General features: G+C 54.6%; 1 protein-coding gene across 1 annotated transcript in view; it reads right to left on the bottom strand.

Annotated features, from left to right (window-relative positions):
* Positions 1 to 143: 143 nt before the first annotated feature.
* Positions 144 to 23068, bottom strand: part of ZNRF1 (zinc and ring finger 1) — a gene marked incomplete at its 5' end in the record, with an annotated part of 28923 nt that continues 5998 nt past the window's right edge. Inside the window, 4 exons of the mRNA XM_044433920.1 lie at positions 144 to 1204; positions 4073 to 4160; positions 4877 to 4982; positions 7770 to 7865. Coding sequence (XP_044289855.1) covers positions 4103 to 4160; positions 4877 to 4982; positions 7770 to 7865 — 260 coding nt within the window. The remainder of the gene's footprint in view (positions 1205 to 4072; positions 4161 to 4876; positions 4983 to 7769; positions 7866 to 23068) is intronic.

Here is a 23068-nt window from a genome sequence, read left to right on the forward strand (position 1 = left end):
CTACCCACACAAGGCGCTTTGTCTTGCCACAACTGGAATTTCTTTCCTTGAGCTGACATTTCAAGGTGCAACAACAACAACAATATACAACTGGAGACGCTTGCCATTCCAAGACAACTTGACAACTAAGAATACCACTGAAATAAAATAACAGTGACTATTTTATTGAACATTATTTAATACCATATCAAAACACCTTGACTAATAGGGGAAGTATCTCTTCCCAAGCTTTGAATGTTTTTTTTTGTAATTTTTAAAGTTTTTTTTTAACTATATAAATACAGATACCTTTCCTGCTGGGTGGAAGCAGGGGCTTTTCCCATGGCTGGATCTGTCTCCGTTCGTGCTCAAATGTGGATCGGTGAGGGGTGTGTGTGTGTGTGTGTTAAGAAAAATCGCTGCTTATTTTCCACACAGGGCTGAGAGAGTTTCGGGCATTGTGGCAGCACACTTGGGAATGGCAACCACCATTCGGGATGCCCCCAAAGCTGCCCCGGAGTGGGGAGTTCAAACCGAGACCAAGAGGAAGGAAAAGCCGGGGGACTTTTGGCAATGAGGCGGGCTGTCCCCTGGGCAAGGCCGGGGGCGCAGGGAGAGAGGCCTAGGGGTCTTCAGCTCTAGCCCCCGGCAGGGGTTGGAGCCACGAGGCCGAGAGGAAGCAGTCTTGTAAACATCACCAGGAACAAACATCAGTTGACACGAAATGGCTGTTTTGTAAACACTTGAAAGACAAACCTACAACGCCTTCGAGAAACAGGAAATGCCCTTTCCTTCCGCAGGTTGTGGCTGAGCAGAGTGGGAGGGCCCCCCTTCCTGTTCTGAGGGGGAGAGAGAGATGGGGTCCCCCGCCTCCGCCCTGTCAGGACACCGGTGTACCCACCGGGCGGGCGCAGGGCCGGACAGCAGGGACTCTCAGGCTCCGTTTGGCTCGCGGCCGGGCAGGTCCGGCCAAACAAACATCATGGCGCGCGGGGAGGGGGGGCGGCAGCCGGTCGCCGACGCTGCAGCACTGCTCTCTTTCCCGGGCTGGTGGTGGCCACGATCCGGCCCTCAAAGGCAGCAGCTCCTCTCCAGGGGTCTCGCCTGCCCTGGCTTGAGTTGAGGCGTCAACACGAGCCCCCTACTCTCATCCCCGTTGGTTCCAGGTTCCAGAGCTCGTGAGGAGGGGAAGGGGTACGTGGGAAGGATGGATGGTGGAGGGGACCTGATGGGAGAAAAGCAGGGTCAGGGCCTGACGGGTGCGGAGAGAGCTCTGCAGGAGCACAGAAGATGGTCTTCTCCGTTCCCTGACTGCCCGGGAAGCAAATCAACAAATCCGTCGATGCAGCTGCACAAAACATGGCGCAACCTCCCCCAATCTTCATGGCTACAATCACCCCAGAACGAGCTGCGGCATTTGCTTATGGACTTCAGTGTCTTTACACCTGAGAAGGAAGCATCAGAGTGAGGGTGCATCTGCTTGTACGATAATTAGCTGGAGAGCAACAAGGACTCAGCACGGGTTAGGGTTAGGCGACGGGGCCCCTTCTCGCCCTAAATTATGCTGCAGAAATGAAGAATGCTTGGCATGACCAGGAGCAGACCTGTCTGCCATTCAAGTTCGGGCATTAAAAATGAATGCCTGGATTCAACATTATTTGCTTTAAGGGTGCTTCCTGAATTTTTTTTCTTTTTTGTGGGGGAGATCCTAATATTAGCAGTAAAATATATGGGGTTGTACTTCATATTAGTTCTACTTACAGCAAACCCACTGAAATGAATGAGACGAAGACTAACGTGGAAACAACCCGCTCGATAGTCACAGTAGGAAAATGAAAATGGCAGAAATGCAAAAGATGGAAGCCGCAGTGGGAATTACAAGGAGAAGGGTGTTTACAGGAGGAAGACTCCATCGCCTGGGTGCTCCAGAAAATTATGCGAAGGCGGCTGCGGGGTGACGTGGCAGGTGCACAAAACAGCCTTTGTCCCGGTGCTCGCCTCTTGTACCAGGCTGGGGCCGGGAGATGTCAGGCTCACAGTAAAACAGAACCCCGAACAGAACAGAGTTTCCATTGTGCACGTCTTCACTCCGTAACCCCCTCGGCGAGCCTTACGGCTGATGGGGGGTGGGGTAGAAATCCAACAAATAAATAAATAACCCATCAGCAGATCTCTGCCAAGCCTGCAGCTCGCGTGCAATCCTGAGCAAAGACTCTCGGCCATGGGTGTCTCACGGATCCCCTCCTTTTGCTCTGCTCTGGGGTCGCACTACATGCTAAGTCTCTGGGGGATGGGTCAGAGCGGCGGATGCCCCCCACTTCCCGGGGGGGGTATACTCCCCCCACAAGAAGCCAGGACTTATTGTAGGGTTCAGGAAGCAATGGGTTCCCACCAAGCCAAACCACGCAAGACAGGATGGTTCCGCAGCCCAGGAAAGGGCAGAACAGAGTTGCTTTGCAGACACACTTAAACTCCACGAACAGTCATCTTGAGCTGAACAATCTCCTACTGGTGCTAAAAAAATGCACCCCATGTTGCAAAACAAGTGTGACAAGCTCTAATTCTCCTTCTGGCGGATTATTTTAGAATGCTGAGATGCATTTTGAAACACAATGACTGGTGGGAAATTTCACGCAGCAAAACCCCCCGCAAACTTTGGTGCTTCTGCTCAAAATGTGTCAGCTTCCGAAGCGGTAGATGGCAAGGAGGAAACTGGGACTGTGATCAACACCATGTTCTAGAAACTTGTTTTCACCTTTTGTGGTAATGTACCTGTTACTTCATCGTTCATTTTAAAAAATACCAACCTGTCCTATCGCAAAGGACCAAATGGTATCTTTGTTCAATAATTCTGAAAAATTATGAATTCTTTACAGGGCCAGCTGATCCTTGTGATCACTGGGTGAGCAAGAATAGGGCCTGTACTGTGTTGGCACCTGGTATGAGGAATAATTTTCTCCCACATCCTCTGAGATGAAATATCCACTGATTCTTGTTTTTAGCCACATACTAGCCTTCTGTCTGTGTTATTCTTATGGATAAGTGGATGCAGGATATTCCACGTATTGGCTGTATTTTTTTGTGCTTTTTTGATTTGTGATTTAAAATCTGCAGATCTAAGTGGTTTATAAGTCATTGCAAATAAGCAAGACACTCGCTCCACCAGGTCTGGCTGTTTCTTTGTTAACTGCAGCATAGTTAATAGTTCTGAGACATGCCTAGGTATTAGTAGGAAAATGTCTCTAAAGATTAGCAAGATAAGGAAATGTAAGCCGGGGGCGTTTATGAGAGCTTGCTTCCAGTTTGCAACCTGTGTATATCGAATAAGATTTGCAATTACAGAGCTCTTCAAATACTGCGTTACTCTTTGTTGATTGCGAGCAGATTTTGTCTGGAGGTTGATGATATATCTCTTTTAATTTCCGTCTGAACGATGCATTGTGATTGCTTTGGGATTCATCTGTTTGGGATACAAGGGCTCAAGAATTCTTAATGTTTCTTTTTAAAAATGCTGCACTGGGTAACCTTCACAGTTATATAGAGTGTTTTGATCTAAATTGTGGTGAACTACGCAGATCGCTTTGTCTGCAGGGCAGTACAGAAGCGCACCAGATGCTCCTTCTGTTGTCCCTCAGGTGTTGTATGTCAGGAACATGAATCAAGGGTGCCTTCTCTCAACCAGACATTCATCGTGCACTTTGGCTCCCCCTCATACAGAAGCTTGCAGGCCGCCATCCGCCTCCAGAGGTTCTGCATTTCTCAGCCTTCATCACTAGACCAGGGAAGCCTAGTATTACATTTCAAATCATGAAATCTCCGATGCGGCAGCTGTGACACAGAACCAATTTGGGGCTGCTAAACACTATATGTAGACAAGCACAGAAATACAAACCCCAGGAAAAGAAACTCGCGTAAAAGATGCTTCTTTCCTTCTGCAAAGAAAAAGGAAGCTGCTGCCTCAGTAAAGCCGGGGCTGAACCTTAAAAGTGCTTGGCCAGTTTGCAGTGGAGGAGGAGGAGGGAAGGGGAGGGAAGCCTTTTCCAGGCAGCCGGAATGTCAAGGGGATTTCCGGCCCATGCCAGCAAAGCCTCACCTTGGGAAAGGTCAGCGAACATCACCAGGGTCAATCTGAAGGGTGTTCCGGGCAGGATCTGTTCACTTCGAACCAGGAATCTATACAACTGCACAAGAGAAGGTGGGCATGTCAGAAAAGAGCCCGGCGAGTTTCGAGGGCAGGCTGTCTCGAGGCTCAGCACCTCTCTAGACCGAGCAAAGGAAACAGCAGCGCCGCCTCGCACAAGGGTCTGGGGGAGCAGCAGCGGCGGCGGAAGTCTTGCGCTTGTAAGGCTGCCCCTCCGGGCTTGCTGCATTTGAGCTGACTGATTTATCTTAGGGGCTGGGGGGTATTTTTTTGCAGGGGTGAACTAACGTGGTTCAAGAAAGGCCGCGCAACATCCCACACCACTGCCATCCGAGTGAACCTTGGCGCCCCAACCCTTCGGGGTTACTTTGCTCTTAGTTAATTGCAGTTCATCGAAGCGCCTGCAGCTGTCTCTTCGGTCATGAGACAAGCGGCACAGTTTGAAGCCCAGAAGACGAACTGTATCTCCTCTGCTGAGGAGCAGCTCCCGCTAAAGAGGAAGGCGTGGGAGACTCCCTGCCCGAAAGGACTGTGCCCACGAGTGCCAGCCGATCCCGGCCTCACGCAGATGGGGCAGGCCCCACGTGCAACGGCTGGGCTCTTCCATGGGACGGGACGGGACGGGCCGCTTGCCCCGCGTGAAGGCTGGGCTGCCCACGAGCGCAGGAGCAACGCAGGCCGCCGCGGGACAGGCCGACCACGGCAGGGAGCCTCCGCGACATGCCGGGAGCGCCCAGACGCGTCTCCACGCCGTACCTTTTGTGGTAAATGCACAGGCAGGGAAGGCGAGCTATCGTGTCCCCTTGCAGGAGCTCCTCCAGGCAGATGACACATTCGCCCGCGTCCTTCGTCAGCACGTCGTCTGCGGGGAGAGAGGGAGAGAGTTGGACAGATGCTCCCTAAGGGAGCCGCCCTGCCGAGAGCTACAGCTCTATTGGATTTATACCCCGCTTTTTTCTTGCAACACTCAAAGCGACTGACACGGTCCTCCTGCTGCTGCTCTCCATCTCACCCCCACAACAACGGCTCCGCGAGGCAGGTGGGGTGCAGAGGAGGGCAACGGGGACGATCCAGGGCTGGAGGCAAAGCCCTGCGAGGAGAGATGGAAGAGCTGGGCATGTCCAGCCTGAGAGGAGAAGACGGAGGGGAGGGAGGCGACCACTCTACCCGTGCCTCGAAGGCTGCCGCAGAGGAAGGCCAGGATCTCCTCTCCATTCCCCCAGAATGCAGGACATGGAATAATGGGCTCCAGTTACTAGAAGCCCAGGTTCCGGCTGGACATCACGACTGCTGGGGCAGTACAACCATGGGGCCGATGACCCAGGGAGACGGTGGGCTCTCCCACGCCGGAGGCATCCAGGATGAACTGGATGCGCTGAGCAGGGGGCGGAGCTGGTGGCCTTCTGTTCTGTGTTTCCGTGGAAATACATGGGCTTCAGTGATCACTCCCAGGGCAGAGATGGGCCACCCAGTGGCGCTGCAGATGTTTTGGCCCAAAGGTCCTCCATCATCCACTGCGTTGCCTGGGAGTGGTGGGTTCAAGCCTGTGAGGGAGCCAGAAATTGCCCGGCCGGCTGCAAGGCATCATTTGCAATGCAAATTACTCTGATGCCCACGAAGATGTTTTCAGGCGCATTTTCCAGCCCACATCACTTGGAGCTGCATTCATCAGGCAAAGCTCTGGATTTTGCTGCACTTAACGATACCACGTTTCATGTCATGAAAAGACAAAAGGGACAACCACACCACTTGCTACAAAAGATGCAATAGTGACTAATGGGCATCAGCCACAGTATCGTTCAGCTGACTCAAACAGCGCCCCTGGAGTGCCACTGAGCTTCCCATCGTACAAATGCTTGTGCGTGGCACTCGCACAATCCAATCCGCGGTGCGCAAGTATGACTGACAACTGTGCAATCACAAGGCTTGCAGAAACAGAACTTGTGCCGCACTCTCCTCCTGCGCAGAAATGGGTTTCTGCTGGTGCAGCAGTGTTCACATGGCACCACTGGATTGGCTCTGCCTGTCCCAGCCCTTTTCAGACAAGTGCTGTGGCAAAGTGCCGGCGGGCTTTCCCACAGAAGCAGCCCTGTCGCCTGGGCACAGAGCCCACATGCGCGATGCACGGAGACCACCGGTGGCGGGGGGAGGAAGGGCTGCTCGAAGGAGCACCCAAGCCACTGTGCCGGGCACGCCCAGGAGAGGAAAGCAGAGCACACCAGCTCCGCCGACCGGAGGACGCTTGGCACCGGTCTGGCAACCCCGGCAGAAGTTTTTGTTTATTTGTTCATTTAAAACTTTTACATGCCGTCCCCCATGCAAGGCATCTTGGGACGGCTCACAATCAATATGTTAAAAACAATCAATAAAATGAATTGCATTAAAATAAGCCAAGCAATAAGTAACATATAACCAATAAAACGGGACTGTTGCATTAAATATAGTTTTTAAAATACCAGTTAAATAAAAAGGTCTTGACCTGGCGCCAAAAAGAGTATAAGCTTGGCGCTAGGTGGACCTCTCCGGGGAGCGCGTTCCACAATCTGGGTGCCACCGCAGAGAAGGCCCTACTTTTGCTCTCCACTGTTAGCACGACCGTGGTTTTGGAGAGGCACTTCTTATCACATCGCTCTGCAGTTCGGGAGCATTTCCTTTGCCCAGTTTGTTGGCCTGGACTGGTTTGAGCATCACACTCACAACACGTCTGGGACCCTCCGTGCCGTGAATGAACAGGTCTGGCTACTTCATTCTGTAAGCTCGTTATTCACTCAGAAACATCCATTTCAGGACGATTCCTCTATCCGCCCCCAGATGAGGGGGCACGACCGAGGCACTTTCGCAGCCGCTTTTGCTTTCCTTGTTTAAACGCGAAGCTTGTGCACTCAAGGGAGAAGCATCTTCTGTGGAGCCCACGTTCGGCAAGGGTAACAGTTGAACAAAAGACCATACGGGGTGGGGGGGCTAAACAGCAAGGGACTGAGCGACAGTCCGAGCAACGGGGGGGGGGTTGCCCCTCCCAGCGTGGACCAAGGCAGACAGCCTTCCGCTGTCCTGCTGGGAAGGCGACTCTGGGGGAGGCCTGGGCAATCTGGGGGCGGAGAGGGGAGCGGGCGCCGCGAGGGGCTTCCGCGGGCGCAGCTGCCCGCCCGCTCGCCTGCCCCTGGCAGGCTGCCCCGGCCGCGAAGGCTCCTCCTGCCGGCCCGATTCCGGCCCCGCTGGGGTGCATCTCCTGCAGCACCGGGCGAGTGACGCCGGGCACGGCAGCCGGCTGGGGCCCTGGCGGGCGCGTGGGCCAAGCCAGCCGGCGCAGCGGGGGATGCGCCCTGGCGGGGACGGGCGGGAGGAGGCCCGCTGGCTCAGGCGCGAGGAGGGAGGCCCCAGCGACACCCCCAGCGCCCAGAGCTCGCCGCACTACAACCCCCATCTGGCTGTGCCGATGGGAGCTGCCGTTCCACGGCAACTGGAGGGCCCCGGCTGCCCACCCCCGCGGGAGCCCGAGCAGGGAGCCAGGGCTTTCGACCTGGCACCCCTCCGCCGCGACTGGGAGGGGCGCAGGCCGTCCCGGAGCCAAGTGAGGGGGCTCCTGGGGCTGCCCCAAAGCGGCCGCCCGGCCAGCCCTCCCCCCCGCCTCCGAGCCGGGCAGACTTACCGTTGTAGGAGAGCCGGGGCTTGCTCAGACACATGATAAAGTGCATTTCCATTTCATCGGAAGCCACAGATTTGGAGCAGATGGGGCACTTGAAACCTGCAGAGGGGCAGAAAGCGAAGCCCAGCGGGTCAGGCGGGGCCTCCAGTGCCCCCCAGCGGCCGCCCTGCCCCCCACACGCTGCCTGTGGCCGCCAAGCCCATGGGAGTCGTAGTCTAGCCGGTCTGGTGGGCTACAGGTTGGGGAGGACTCGAGGGCAGGGCAGCCTCACTCTCGCTGGGAAGGGGGAAAAGCCAGACTGCCTCTGTGGTGGGCCAGCCACGACGCTGGCGCTGGTGCTGGGGAGCTCATTTCCATCCCGCCCTCCCACCAAAGCTCTCGGAACAGTCAGTAAAAACAGGCAGCAAAAATACAATAAAATGTCATAAAATCCGAAAAACAAAAGATTACAAAATTTTTTGCCTGACAGGCTAGGCAAAAAATGACTACAAAGCACATGGAAAGGGCTACTAGAATGATGTGACGACGCTGTTTGTGTGGTTGACTTTTGGGAGGACAGTCAACTGAACGTTAGTGATCCCGAGCCCCAGGCAGGGTCCGAGTAGCCGTGCCTGGCCTGGCCTGGCCTGGCCGACTGCCGTGCTCCCATCGCCGCCAGAACAGGGCTTCTCGCATCATCTGCTACGTGAAACCTTTTGACTAAAGAAGCCGGGGACAGGACGCCCGGGTTCCGCCCAGGTGGAGCCCCCTTCCTAGAGATTCGTGTGCCAGCTGCTCTGAGGTGCCCCTCCGGTGCCCCCAAACTGGGCAGGCAGTGCTTCCCCCCGTCTGCACAAGCCACGAGAGCAGTTTTGGACTGCAGCGAGGCGGAACGTGTCTTTCCCGGACGGCACAGCACATTCCCGAGCATCGCTCCAGGCGCTCTTGCCTCCGGAGGCCACAGGGCTCATGGGCAGTGAGCCAACTCTGCAGGCAGAGGGTTGCGGGTTCAGCCCCCGGTATCTCCATGCCGGAGCTGCGTGGCACATGGGTGGAAGGCACTGCTGCCTTCGCAGCCCACTTGCGGCGACTTGCGGGCAGCTGGATTGGCACCGTGGGAACAGAACGCCGGACCAAGCGGTCCTGGGGTCTGACCCTCTTAGGCAAAGACCCGCCCGGAACCCCCCAGAGCTATGGCGGCCGGCCAGTGTCGACAGTGCTGGGCTGGATGCACCACAGCGGGACCCGGTGCGGGGCAGATTCTGATGTCTGATTTCCTTGTAAAACACACTTCCCTTGTGAATTCCCCCCACACCTTTAAAGCAAACAACTGTATATCCTTCTCCTTTGCTGAGCTTTCCAAAGCTCCTTCCCCAGCCCAGACTGATTAAGCGAGGCTTCCTCCTTGCCCACGTTTGCATTCACCCACTAACAGAAAATCCACTTCAAAGCAAAGCAGAGTGTTTCTAAAGAGAGCAAGATGTGCAAAGAGGCCTCCACGTCTCTTCTCTGGATTTGCACACCCCTCAGCATTAGCACACCCAAACCCTGCTCTCACAGCGATGGCTGAAGGCTGCACAGCCAAGCACGGAAGTGCTCCCTGGCATGCCCTCTTCCAGCAACTTCCAGCAACTTAGAAATCAGCACCGAAAAAGCAGCTCCCTTCTCGGCTTTCACCAACAGCAACTGCTCCAAGGGAGATGAGGGGGAAGCCCTGCTGAAGGGCTGCTTCATTCCCCCCCCCCCGCCCTCCCCGTCGCTTTTTCCTTGTGTGCCAAGCCGCCTTAGATTGGCGAGGCTTACGTGTCACACTGCAATGGGGAGCGTGCATCGCAGAAATATCCTCAACAGAAAGAGACGCAGACTTCTCAAGGAGCTTAACTTGATAGCGGGAGGGAGGGAGAGAACGGGGTTACAGAGGCTCCTTAGCAGGTGGGCATGGGAATGCCCCTGCCCAGGCTGGCGCCTTCCCACTTGGGGCACCACTGGGTCCCCTCTCAGGAAAGCTGTGGCAAAGCTGCCGTCTCTTGCTGAAAACGGGGAAACGATGGGCACCGTGGCCCACAGCATTCTTGTGAAGCTGAACGCAACAGAAAAAGTTTCAGAAGCATCATCAGGTAGAATGAAGCAGAATACTGAAGAGCGAGCTGGTCCTGGTTCCAGGGATTCCCAGTCTCTACAAGTCTCCTTCCTGCCAAGGCATCATTAGCAGGGCAGCTGTGATTTCACAAGAATGGACACAAAGTACATGGGTTGCACAATTCTGCTTCTTGAGACTCTAGGCCTTTAAAGTTTCTAGTCCTTATGGCTGCAAAAAGTTGCTTACAAGTCTATGGACCATGCCTGCTGAAATCTCAAGAAACCAGAGCGGGGGTGACTTTACAGTCATGCCCAGCTCCTTTGCCCCACCCCAGGGTTAACAAAATGGGCTGGGTGAAGGTTGCCACAGTATCCAAGAGAGGGTAGAATAAATGACTGAATTTGTCATTTACAGACGCTGCCCAGCTCAACTTTCCTTGGCAGCCCAGTTGGAATCGCCTGGATGGAGCAGCACAGAGCATCTGCACAGCCAGTCCAGGACGGCCTGCTGGCTTCCCTGCCCTGGCACAAGCAGCGAGAACATCCAGTCGCTCTCCTCTCCCCCTCCAGTCTGCTGAGCCGTGACAATGGCAGGCAGCCTGGAGGAAAGGCACCGGACACACGGCAGGAGCGCTAGACGCGCTGGGAAGCAACATCAAGCCTCCCTTCGGCGGAGAGGAAGTCACGCGCAGTTGCAACTGAGCTTTGCTCGCAGCCACCTCTTCTGGCTGTGCAGGTCAGCCTGCAGGGCATTTGGGGCCTCCCCCTTCTGGTGCCCCCAGGATGGGCTGGGCTCATCCCTCCCCTCCCCAGATGTGCCCAGCACCACTGCATCAGACCCGTGGCCCATCTAGGCCAATGCTGTCGACACAGGCTGGCAGCAATGCCCCCCCAACCCCGGTTTATTTATTTGGATCGCTATCCTGCCCCCTTAAGCCACTGTGGCTCTCAGGGAGGGTTACAAAGCAGATTATAAAACAGTCAATACATAACAAAAGAAGAGGCATTGATTTAACAAATATAACAGTAATGAAAGCACAACAATCGACGCAGGCAGGGAATTTTCAGCGCAAGGGACTCAGCCTGCACATTACTACACTTCAGCATCACGAAAGCTCTCCGGGTGAGTCACATTTCAAGTCGCCCATCTAGATTCCTACCAAGCCTCACCCTGCTTAGCTTCCAAGATCAGGCAGGGTCAGGCCCTTTGGGCCATGCAGCACATGCCCTGCCACCAACCTACGGCCTTTCTGGGCCAGGGCCCTGTCTGTTGATCCTCATCTTAGGTTGACTCTGGGTTGTTTCGCCCTGACACAATCCAGAATTTCCAGGCTGTGCGCCATGCTACCAACCAACAGACGGAGCGCTCAGAGGTTAGCTAAAAGCCGAAGCGAGCATTTTCTCCTGCGCACCCTCACGAGTTTCAGGTTGGAGCAACGCACGGTTTGGCATTACAAGCAAAAGGGTTCCTTCCACAAAAAAAGACTAAGGCAGGAAGCCTTCCGCCATCAGCCCCAACAACCCCCTCTCCCAATTCCCCAGTCCTTCCGCAATCATTACAACAGCAAGGTGGGGTTGCAAATTCCCAGAAACCACCTTGGTGCAGCATAAATCATTTTATGGCCCGGTCACGAACGCACAACTGCAGCCCCCCAGTGTTAGTCCTGGTGGAGGCGGGATGGTTAAAACTGCCTGGCTCACACGGGCAGAACCAGTGGCCAGCAATGCAGGCATCTTCTTGGGAATCCTCCTTCCGGCCAGCAGAAGCCTGGATGTGTCCCGGGGCAATGAAACCTGATCTGACAACGGCATGCTGCTGCTCCCAGGGGGCAACTTGCAGGGTGGGGCAGCCTGCAAGTGCCCCGGGCTCTCTGTCCACTGGGACAGTCCTGCCACTGCTCTGCTCTCCTCCCCAGGCCTTCTGACGGGGGCCCTTTGTGGCCCTACCTGAAGATGTGCAGGATCGAACCCGGGAGCTCACACATGTACAGAAAAAGGGCTGCAGGGGAAGGGCGACGACACATGTTTTGCAGGAGATGCACGGCCCTCCAGAAGCCCGCAAAGGGGGAAGCGGCTTGCTTTCGGCAAAATGCACCTGCGATGTTCCACATGCCACTGGTGGGGAGGGGCCGAAATCCAACCGGTGCACAAATCTCCCTGCAGGCGCCTGTTTGGGAAAGACGGCCTGGCAGATGTGATCATCCGTCCTTCTCGATGGCACGCTGCATCACGTCAGATAATCAGACGCCAGTTATTTGGCCCTTATTAGTTTAGCTTCACCTGGGAATACTTTAACAGACTTAAGATCTAATCTTATGCCCTCTGCTTCCTTCGAAAACCATTACAGGAAATTATCCTAGGAACAGTATTTCTGCTGTTTTGTAAGATGTTGCGCGTTATGTCACCCCAGGCTCCCTTTAGGATTTGGCTATGGATTTAGGCTCAGGAAGAAGGCTGCTATACCCGGTGAACACGGAAGTTTTTTGTTCTTTGATGATGAAAATTGCATTAACTTGTATCTTTGCTTATTTGTCCTGCAGCTTAGAAAATTAAAAGGTTAACTTGTTGTGCAACACTTCATGCTCTGCTACAATACAATAATTATTGCTATTGCTACCAGCTGCTGCAGCAAAACGCGGATTTGGCAAACGATCACAGTGCGAGAGAACTTAGCTACACTAACACTTGAGTTTAGTGAAAAAGCGAGACATGTAAAAACAGTTTGCACGCTCAGGTGCAAATGCACAAGGCACCAACTTGTGGGCATTTCCTGTGGCATGCCAAGGCACACGTACCTCAACTTTCCTTGCCTTACCAGGAAGAGTGTGCAAAGTTCTCCTCCATGCCATTTTATACTCACAACAGCAACCCTGCAGGGTAGGTTGGGTTGAGAGTCCCCAGGTCACACAGGGCACTTAGGGGCTGGGCAAGGACCAGAACTCGGATCTCCCGAGCCCCGGACCAGAACACCAACCTCGATGCCTGGGCACACCTGGCTGGTCTTCCCACACCCACATGCAGCTTGCAATTTTGTTGGGTTTTATCTTGTGCCGAAATGTCTCCAAATTTTTAAGGTTAATTGTGTGAATTGCATCTGTTTTGTAAGCCGCCCTGAGGCTTTTGGCGAATGGGGCGGCATAGAAATAAATAAATAAATAAATAAATAAATAAATAAATCCTCTGCGGGCATCTCAGCAAGAACCAGTGAGCCCCAAATCACGACGGTGCCTCCTGTCATTCCCAGGTCCGATGCACCAGGACTTTGCAACTAGTGCCACGAGAAGCCAAACCCAGCCCAGCCAAGGCGCCCCAAATTCCTAATATTTGCCGTTTCCCAGGGCCACATCATCGGAGGGCCAGGCCAAAGGGGTGACTGTCGGGTCACAAGTCGCTGAGGCTTGTTCTGTAAAAAATAAAGCCCCCCCCCATGAGATTTCAAACATAGAAACAGCCCCTCCCAATGCTCATTTCCACAAATATCTCGAAGGCCTCATTATAAAGACCAAGCAGGATAAAGGCTGACATTCTTCATCAAATTAGAAGCAACGCAGAGCTCTTTTCGGAGCACGTCCAAGCCAGAGGCAAACCAGTGTATTTGCTTGGCTACAAAAATGGGAAAGCTCACCCCACCCCCCATAAAACAGCGGCACCCAAACAGGCCCACGCCATCTCTTGCCTTTATTTGCCTCCTCTGCCCCCAGCAGCCCTTGCAGCAGGAAGAGACAGAACAGGCTGGCTTCGCCAAAGGCTCGCTGCTTTTTTTTTCTTCCTCCCTCCTCACTTTTTCCTCACATGTCCCGGTGTTTTCGGTGGCATGTAAACCTGCCAGGCTCATTCTACAGACTGCATGGAAACTGCTCCAGGAGCTTCTTCCCTTCTGCCAGAGGAACAGGCTAAAAATATCTGAAATAAACCAACCCCCAGCTTGAGGCTGCCAAGAACAAAAGCAGCTGCCGACCAGAGACCTCACCCAGCTTCAGGACCGCGAGAAGAACAGAAGGATGGAGAGGCGGGTTCGGGTTTAGCGTGACGCAGGAGGCGTAACTTCTATTATGTGACCCTCCAGCGCCTGTGTTTGCGTGCGCTGAAATTGCTAACGGAGAAGGAAGCAGCCTTCAAGGCTACTGTTAAAAAGCGTTGCGTATGACCTGCATGTTTGTAGGCGACGGCTGATCCCGGAGCTGCGAGAAAGGGTCTAAAGCGATATTGCTGCAGCAGCCTTCCCCAGCCCGGTGCCCCCAGAGGTGCCGGCCCGCAAGCCACGGTGCCGGGGACGGCTGCGCTGCACTCGCACAACGCGCTCTCCCGCACTACGCAGTGGCCACCGCGATCCCACAAAAGGGCACCCGGCTCTCAGGAATGTGGCGTGGGTGGCCCAGGGCCTGCACAATGAATCACGGGAGTTCGGCCTTCCCTGCCTCCAACGCAGCGAACGAGGCCTGCCCCGTCACCGGGAAATAAGAGTCCTTCTGTGACACTGTGGAAAGTCAAAGGGGCTTCGTTTTCCACCTTTTTCTGTGTCGTTACAGCACCACATGGGAATCAGCGGAGCTTTGAAACACAGACATGTCCCTGGCTTGCAAACCAGCCCCAGGGTGACACCAGGAATGGAAAACCGTGGGAGACATTTTGGTCTCCTGGAAGACTCCCTAAACCACTTCAGAGCAGCTGCCCTTGAACAAAGACACCTTAAAGGCAGGTGCCACTTCAGACGTCCCGAAGAACGATTCATCTAGAGACTCAACAGCATTTCTGGTGGCTTGAATAAGAAAAAAGTGTGTGTCTGCACACGTGTGAATATACATGCTAACTGGTTTCCCGTGACGTTCGCATTACCAGAGCAAAATTTGTGCATAATGGCGGTTAGCGCAACCACGGATCTGTGCTTTTTGGAATTTCAATCCCTTTCCTCAACGGATTACTACTCCACACCCTCTGCGGCTGAGGAGAGCTTCTCACCCCTCCGGTGCCACGGAAGGTGTGCTCGAAAGCTTGGGTTCGTCTTTGAGACGGCACGGAAGAACTGCATCCTAACGCAACAGATCTCACGTAGCCTCTGGAAATAAGTCCATACTCAAGAATTAGCAATGGGCACTCATGTCCCTGGCGAAGCAGGTTGCGCATGCAACTTTCACCAGCCCCAGCTTGGACAAACCAGGGTGAGCAATCGTGGGAGTTGTCGGCCAAACCCCTGGAGGCCCAAAAGCTGCCCGCCCCAAGTTAAGCACAGAAGCGGAGCGAGTCAGCAGGGGCCTCCCAGGCCATCTAGTCTGACCCTTGGCTCCAGCCGGCTCCGCTCACGACATGCCCACCATCTTTGCTGCCCTTGTGAAAATGATCTTTATGCAAAGCTTTCCAAGCCACATGCTGGCTTGCTGGGAATAGAAGAGGGAATTATTCTTGGTGTGCTGTCCAGGGTCAGGGTGACCAGCTCCCAGCATGGCTCCCTGGCAAGAGAGATCCTCTATTTTTAAAATGTTTTCCTAGTGGGAGGCACAGAGACCACAAAGAATAAATCCACGTGCCAACGAGTTATCCTGCAACAGCTGCATGGTGTGCAGTGAAGAGGGGAACTCTGACACCACATGGCTTTCGTTCCTGGGAGAGCACATCTCAGGCAAAAGAGCAATCCCATCATGTACCCCCAGCAAGTTGCTAAAGTGCCTCCATGCTTAACAGCCCTCTGCTGTGTCATTCAGTCTGATGTGCTGCTGGTGCCATTTTGGGGACAGGTTCCATGCGCCCTGCAGCACTGGCGTTCAGCACCATAAAAAAGTCCAACGACATTTCGGCCCTCGTTCTCACCGGGACCACTGCCGAGGCCACATGCCCCGTTTCCAGAAGAGGGGAAATGTTTGGCGAAGGTGGGGCCTCCCTTTTGCTCAGCACTGGTCTCCACCCACCTTAAGCTGCCGATGACGGAACCAGTCCAGGCTGGGCACACGCATTCTGCCATTCCATGCAACAAAAATGTCATCCCACCTTCCAAAACGAACCCAGGTAGCAAGGGAAGAGCTGCTTGCCCGATGACACAGGTTTTCACCTGGGTAACTGGGAGCAAGTCTTTCCGGTCACCCAGCAACCAGGCAAACACCTTCCATTTCTACAGCCTCTAAGCCGCTTCTCTTCCTGTGTCCAAGCAGAGATGCACAAGCCAAAAAGATGCGCGCTTGCCCTGCAATCGAGGCCCAGAATCAAGCAAGCCCCCTCCTCATTTAGGGCTCCAACAAAGACTTTTCCTGTGGCAAGCACGACAGCACCCATAACTCATCCTGGAGTACGTGTTCTCCCCAGCCAGCCCTCTGAAGTCCTCAGGTGAGGTGATCCTGGTGGTTCTCCATGGACCTGTGGAGCACCGGGAGAACCTGCAAGCTCTCGGCTCCCTCCCGGTGGGATTCCCTGCCATTTGTTGCCAGGAAGATAGCAGCACGGCCCTTCCTTCTTTTTCTTGGTGCTTGCTGAGGACTCTTGCATGAAGCCGGCCCGCCTTATCGACCAGCCATGGTTTTATTGGCAGAATACAAACCCCAAAGTTTTCATTCTAAAATCTGACTGTTCTTTTGCATTGTTCGACGCTCAAGCATCTTCTGGATGCTGAGCAGTGTGCAGATTCTGCAAATCAGTTAACGAATTAAAACTGAAAAACAAACAACATGAACTCCTCCAAGGAATTAACTCTTCTCCGGCTGAATCAACATGAAATAGCTTGGAGGGCGAATGGGGGGCAGAAGCCATGGGACGCCTGACTGCCCATGGGCTGCACTGGAGGCTGTTTCACAAGCGACCCACCGTGGCTAATTTGCAAGGTGGCTTGGCGTGACATGTGAACCAGCCCATTTTGCGCAAACCCACTGGGAGCCCTGGGACTCCCTTGGACAGGTTGCAGAAGTAAAACTGAGCAATGTGCATGTGGGCATTTTGGCCCCCTCAACAGAGGACAGTCCTGGCCGACCTTTCATCCCCTCGGACTGCACTGCAGAGCACAACAACCAGACTTCCAGGGGGCACCAGCTGCGCTGCACACCGCTCTCTACCCTCCCTGTAGCTTTGCGCCCTTGCCCTACCGGACCACCACTTCCCACCTTCTTGGAACACGCAAAGAGCCCCGTGCGGAGCAGCCCGAGAGCCCGAGACACAATCTCCGCAGCAAGGGCGAATTGAAGGAGGGGACGACTCAGCTGAGCTTTCACCCGAAGCAGAAGCTGAAACAGAGGCGGTGTGTCAAACTGCCCCAGCAGGGGATCGAGCCGTGGGATAAAAATAAGGGTGAGCCCACGGTTGCAAAAGCCACGCCTGCCGGATGCCTCCGGGGGCCGAAGCAGGGGGGCTACTTTGAGCGACTGCGCCAGGTGAGGCATGGAGGCGAGGCAGCTGGTGGGCAGCCAAGCGACATGGCCCGGCACGCCTGGGCAGAGTTCGTGCCGACGCGCACGGAGGTGCGTCAGAGCGGCTGCCTGCTCAGGCACAGGGCCCCGGGACAGGGAGGGATGGCAAAGCGGTGCCCCGGGACCAGCCCGGCTGCAGCCAGCGAGCTTGGCCAGCTGGCCGAGGACCGGCCCTGCTCTCCTCCCTGTGACCCACAAGCAGGTTTGAGCAGCCTTCTCACCTGGCACCTGCACAGGTGTGTCAGCCCTTTCTGCCAGAGAGAGAGAGAGAGAGAGAGAGAGAGAGAGAGAGGGGGAGGGAGGGAGGGAGGGAGGGAGGGAACCTGGCTCAGGGAAACATCTACAGCTAAGTGGCAAAGAAAAGCCCGACCAAAACTCTCAGGTCACAAATCATCCTCAAAACTTACATCCAGGAAGCCTCTAGGTGATCTGCACTACAACTTCCAGCTTCCAGCTCTCTGGCCATGCTGGCTGGGGCTGCTGGGACCTGAATTCCAAAGCCTACAGAGAATGCTAGACTGGAGAACTCTGATCTGGCGGATGCAAAGCCTGCCTCCCTCCAAGCCCAGGTTTGGGCGTCCGGCCTTGCCTCTGTGTGCGGCAACATAAGCCTCGCGCCCTTTGCTTCCCTCCCCACCTTCTCCAGCCCCTGTTCCTTTATCCAGAAGATAAACAGGGTGGCAGGCCCATTGCAGCTGCGAGATGCATGACCCTTGATTAATATTCCTTGTTTGACCCAGCTCTTGTTACTCTCTGTTGCCAGTCCATCCAGGAGGAAAGCAATTCAGGAAATTATAAACTTGCTCGTCTTATATTACAAGGAAAATAATAAACACAGGGCTGAAGTCAGTTAAAAGCACATTGGAACCATCGGCTTCATTCTATCTCCTTTTTTAAAAGAATCTGATTGTGTGCAGTTCATTCTTTTAAGCAGTAACTGTTTCATTTAACAAGGGACAAAAAAGCCTATATTTAATATATTACACAGGAAAGGCTGTTAACCAATGCACGCTTATTACAGCCTCAGTTAGGGCAGCTTTCCAGATGAGTTCAGTCATAACTCCCATCATTCCAATGCTGTCAGAGGAGGATAGGAGTTGCAGTCTGTCACAAAAGGAAGGCTGAGGGAGGCTGGTTTGGGGGTCTCCCGACTGATTTCCTGAGCAACCGAGCGGAGAGGTGCCTGGACTAAGGCAATGGAGCAGGATGTGTGTCTGGCAGCTATTCCGCAGCGAGAGGGTTTCACAGATGCTCCTGCTCCTGGAAACGGGACTCTGTGCAACGGGGGCCTCGCCATCGGCTGCCGGATGGCTTTACCCAGGTGAATTCAGCTACTGCCCCACAGCTTAACACCCTTCCAAGAGACTGCATTGCCCGTGTGGGCCCTTTCCACGTGCAAGAGGCCACGGTGGCCCAGGAGGAGAGCTCCCGTGCATTCGGAGGCTTGTGCCTAGCTCTGCAACCCACTCCTTTTGCTTTTTTGGGGAGGCTGCGGCTGATGGGCTGAGCGCGTGTTTTTCATGCGGAAGGCCACCGATTTCATCTCCAGGCTCTCCACCACCCACCATGGCCACTACCAAATTCACTTGAAGCCTTTCCTGGCAGTAACTGAAACTTAGGAGAGGCACATGAACCTTCTGGAGCGAGGGAAAATCTGCACAAAAGCCAGGAAGCCACCAAATGAGCAACGCTTGGGAAAAACAGGGTGGGCCACAGCCCTCCAGGCAATGCCGGGGGGGGGGGGCAGGTTCAGCCCTGGGTGGAGGCCCCCTAAGGGATGGGCACGGGAAGCAAGCCCTTCTGGCTCAGAGCCTGGCTCCACGCAGGGTACTTTTGGCGCAAGAATGGAGGTGAAAGGCGCCCTTTGATGGGGGGGGGTGAGTTTATGCATGGAGAGGAGACACCACAGGGAGAACAAAAGCCAGGTGGGGCTCGGGGAAGGGCGGGGAGAGAGGCTGGGTGGGCAACGTGTGCCTCTCAGCGCAGGCCATGGGAAAGAGAGTCAGCAGAGCGCTCCTCTCCCGCCTCAGTGGCTGGAATAACCCTCCCAGGCCAAGCATGGCCCAGTGGCCGCTGCCGGCTACCGGGCCCACCCTGTCCTGGCTTCCAGTGTGGCCAACCCTTTTCTCGCCCCCATTGAGCAACCCGGATGCGCGACCGTCTCCTTCACACCAGCCTTCCCTAATCTACTGCTCGCCAAATGCATTGGACTACAACTCCCATTGCCCCCAGGCAGCATGGTCAACAGGCTGATGGGAATCATAGAGTCAAAGAATCCTAGAACAGTAGAGCTGGAAGGGGCCATGCAGCCCATCGGGTCCCACCCCCTGCTGCTGCAGGACACCAAGCCACACCGTCCCAGTCCCAGTCCCACTCGGAGGGCTGCCCAGTTCCTTTCTGAATGCCTCCAGGGTGGGAGAGCCCCCCCCCCCCGCCTCTCCAGGCAGCCGGTCCCACTGTCATTGCTCTGACAGAGAGGAAGCTTTTCCCGATGTCCAGGAGTTGCAGACTGACACACCCGGAGGTAAAGGCACCACACTTAGGAAGGCCACGTCACGCCTGTCCTAAAGGTTTTCTCTCTGGACTGCAAACCCAGCCTAACCTCTGGGGTCCAAGTCCAAAAGCGATATCCTTCCAGCCATCCAGCCCCTCTCTCCATCCCTGGCTAAGCCCCCTGCAGTTCCACCAGGGCAATTCCCACCCTTCGACCTGCACAGACCGAGTCAACCTGATTTCCTGAAGGGGCTGGTTACTATCACTCCTGCCCGGCCCGCCATCATACAGCCACCCTTCACCCCTGGATGCTCACAAACGGGCAGGAAGCACACGGGGAACAAAGGGGACAGGGTCAGCCGCGTGCGGGTATCGCCCGCTGAGAACCAATGCCAGCAATCCGAAACAAGGCCAAGTGCCCTTTAAGAAACTGCCGAGAGAGCTGGTGCGGCCAGAGCGGGGGAATGCCCTTGACTAGGAGCCTCGGGTTGTGGGGAAACCGGAAAGAACCGGGGGCGGGGGAAGGAACCAGAATAAGAACACTCTGTTTTTCCAGAAAGAGGGACCGTTTCCAGCAATTATTTGAAAATCTGGATAAATCCTGGGCTTGCCCAATTCTTCCCATCCCCACCCTTGGCCCAGTGGAGAAGGGACATTGCCCTGCTCTTCTTAGTACTCCTGACCGCTCTCTATGGCAAGATGTGTGTGGCTGGAACACCCTCTTGCATGTGCCAAGGTTCACACTTACGAAAATAGCTGGAATACTGGTATTAGTGGCACGATGTGATCATATTTCCATGTCTTTCTCTGTGGAAAGCACTGCTGCTAAACTAGATGCAAGCACACAAGAGCCCTTTCTCAATTCCTGCTTAGCAAAGGTGACATGATGTTGTATGAACATGACAGAATGCAAAGAGGGAGCATTTTCACAAAGGCGCCAACTGTGTTCTAACTGAAAGCAACATGTTTTGGAACGGAGGGCCTCCATCAGAGGTAATCTAAGGAGAATAACAAAAGTAATTTCAATTTGGTGAAAAACAAACAAACAAACAAACAAACAAACATGGAGCAAATTAAACATCTGAGATGCAAAATTCTAAAAGGGTAACACCACTGCTTAAATACTCGGAAGAACACTAGCAATTTGTACAGTGTTACATGCATTCGGATGCTTTACCCATTAAAATTGTAGTGCCGCTTTTAACACTGAGCATTCTGCCCCGATTTTTATGTGCTACATGTGCACAGCAGTTCTTCGGCCATGCAATGACCTATGCCGGCCCCACACCCGCCATACGAAACGGTGGGCGATCATTCTGCCTTGTTCATTCACACACTGCGGGTCACACGAGGCACGGGAGCCGCGTGGGCCAACCAGGCCACGGGCCGCAGCAGCCCGAAGCGCCCACCGAGGGAGGCCAGCGACACGCTGCGCGTTCCCTCTTTGCTGGCAGGCCAGCTTCCGCGCGGCTCAGGCGAGCACTCCGTGGCGTCCGCTCCTTCTGGATAAGGACCCCAACCAGGTGCCCTCCAGAGGTGCTGGGCTGATATGCCCATTCTTCCAGTCTGCATGTTGGTCCAAAACATCTGGAAAGCACTAAGTGTGAGGAAGGGGCTGCTGTAAGCCAAGACAAATGCCATAAATCAGACGCGCTGGACTGGGGAAGGCTCCTCTTCGAGCTGGTGGGGTGCAGTGGTTAAGCCTGTGGGACTGGGATTCAGGGACCTGGGTTCGAGCTCCACTCAGACGTGGAATCAACTGGGGGCTTTAAGCTTGCCACAGACCCTCACAGCCCTGCCTACCTCACAAGGCTGCTGTTGTGGGGATAAGATTGCTAGCAGAGAGAGAAAGATGTAGGCCGCTTTGAGGTCCTTACCAAAAGAACAAGGCGGGATATAAATCTAATCAATAAATAAGCCCAGCAGACTTCTCCCAAGAACGCACTGGATGCAGCACCGAGAGATGCCTTCAAACAGCACCGGGCACAGCCCGTCACCTGCAACACTTCCCTGCATCCTGTCAGAGGGTGGGGAGGTGGTCCTTCCAAAAATTATCCACCTGCACACCAAGGATGCCCCGTGCTTCGGCCTTCATCGACTCATTCCTGGATTCCCTGATTCCAGACCATCCGCCTGGCGATTGTCAGCCCTTGCCGAATGGCAGGCCAAAAGCCCAAACCACCCCTGACGAGCACCAGTGGTCCCCGCACTGCACGCCATCCTACGCTCCGAGGGCAAAAACAGCATGCACCACCCTCCCTCACATTTTATCCTCACCACAGCAACCCTGCGAGGTAGGACAGGCTGAGATTTGGAGACCGGCCATCTGCACAATGCCATCTGCTAGGCAAAGAGCAAAGATGACTCCCACCGCAGAAGCAACTTCTCTTCAAAGAGGATGCCGGACTCCATCCTGAATTTCCCCAGGCTGTACAAGAGGATTGGACAACCTGTGCCGCTCAACATTATATTTTGGCCTACAGCTTCCAAGAGCTCTGGCCAGGACTGCCAGGACTGAAGGACCATGGGAGTTGTAGGCCAATGCATGAAAAGGCCACAAACGGCACACATCTGCTCTACAGGAAGCCTTCCCAGCCGCAATGAGGAGAGCAAATTTCCCACGCATTTTTCGACACGACAAAACGAGGGTGCAAAGCCATTGCTTATCAAGCAGCAATGCCCCAGGTGCAGCCAAAAAGCTCACAATGAACAGATAGCCAGCAGTTTGCAGATCCTCCGACAGCTTGCCCACTTCCGTTCCCACAGGAAGTATTAAAGCATACACACGGTTCCAGCTTCCTGCAGAACGCACATGTTGAAAAACAAAATGCTGAAACCGCCCCGACATACAACAGCACACAGTGCCCACCTCCTGACTGTTGCCGGGTCATGCCTGCCCACCTCCTGTTCCAAAGCCACTTCTTCCTCGAATGAGAAAAAGAGCAAGAGAGATACACAACTGCATGTCTTCCGAGCGGAGGGCTGATGGGAGCGGCACCCCCTTCTATCAAGACACTCACGCTTGCAGGGGCCCTAGTCCATCCCACACTGAACACTGCCCGGTGCCATGTGTTACTTCGCAGCTGTCGCTGCTCTGTATCTACCTGCCGGCAAACTCTTTACATCCTTCCTTTCATCCAAGGGACCCAGAAGTGTGTGGAGATGCTCCGAAAGGGTCTCCCACCCAGGAACTGCACAGACCCAGCCGGCCGAGATTCAGCAAAGCGGGTTCAACTTGCACCTGCGGTACCGTCCCTTGGCCTGCCGGCTGGACGAAGCCGTGCCATCGCACGAGACAGCTTACGCTGGCACGAGAATTCACAGATCAGCTCAAATGTCTTCTCTCTCCATTCACGATCCTTTGGA

This window comes from Varanus komodoensis, unplaced genomic scaffold, assembly GCF_004798865.1.
Source record: "Varanus komodoensis strain SLA01 unplaced genomic scaffold, ASM479886v1 scaffold27, whole genome shotgun sequence".
NCBI lineage: Eukaryota > Metazoa > Chordata > Lepidosauria > Squamata > Varanidae > Varanus > Varanus komodoensis.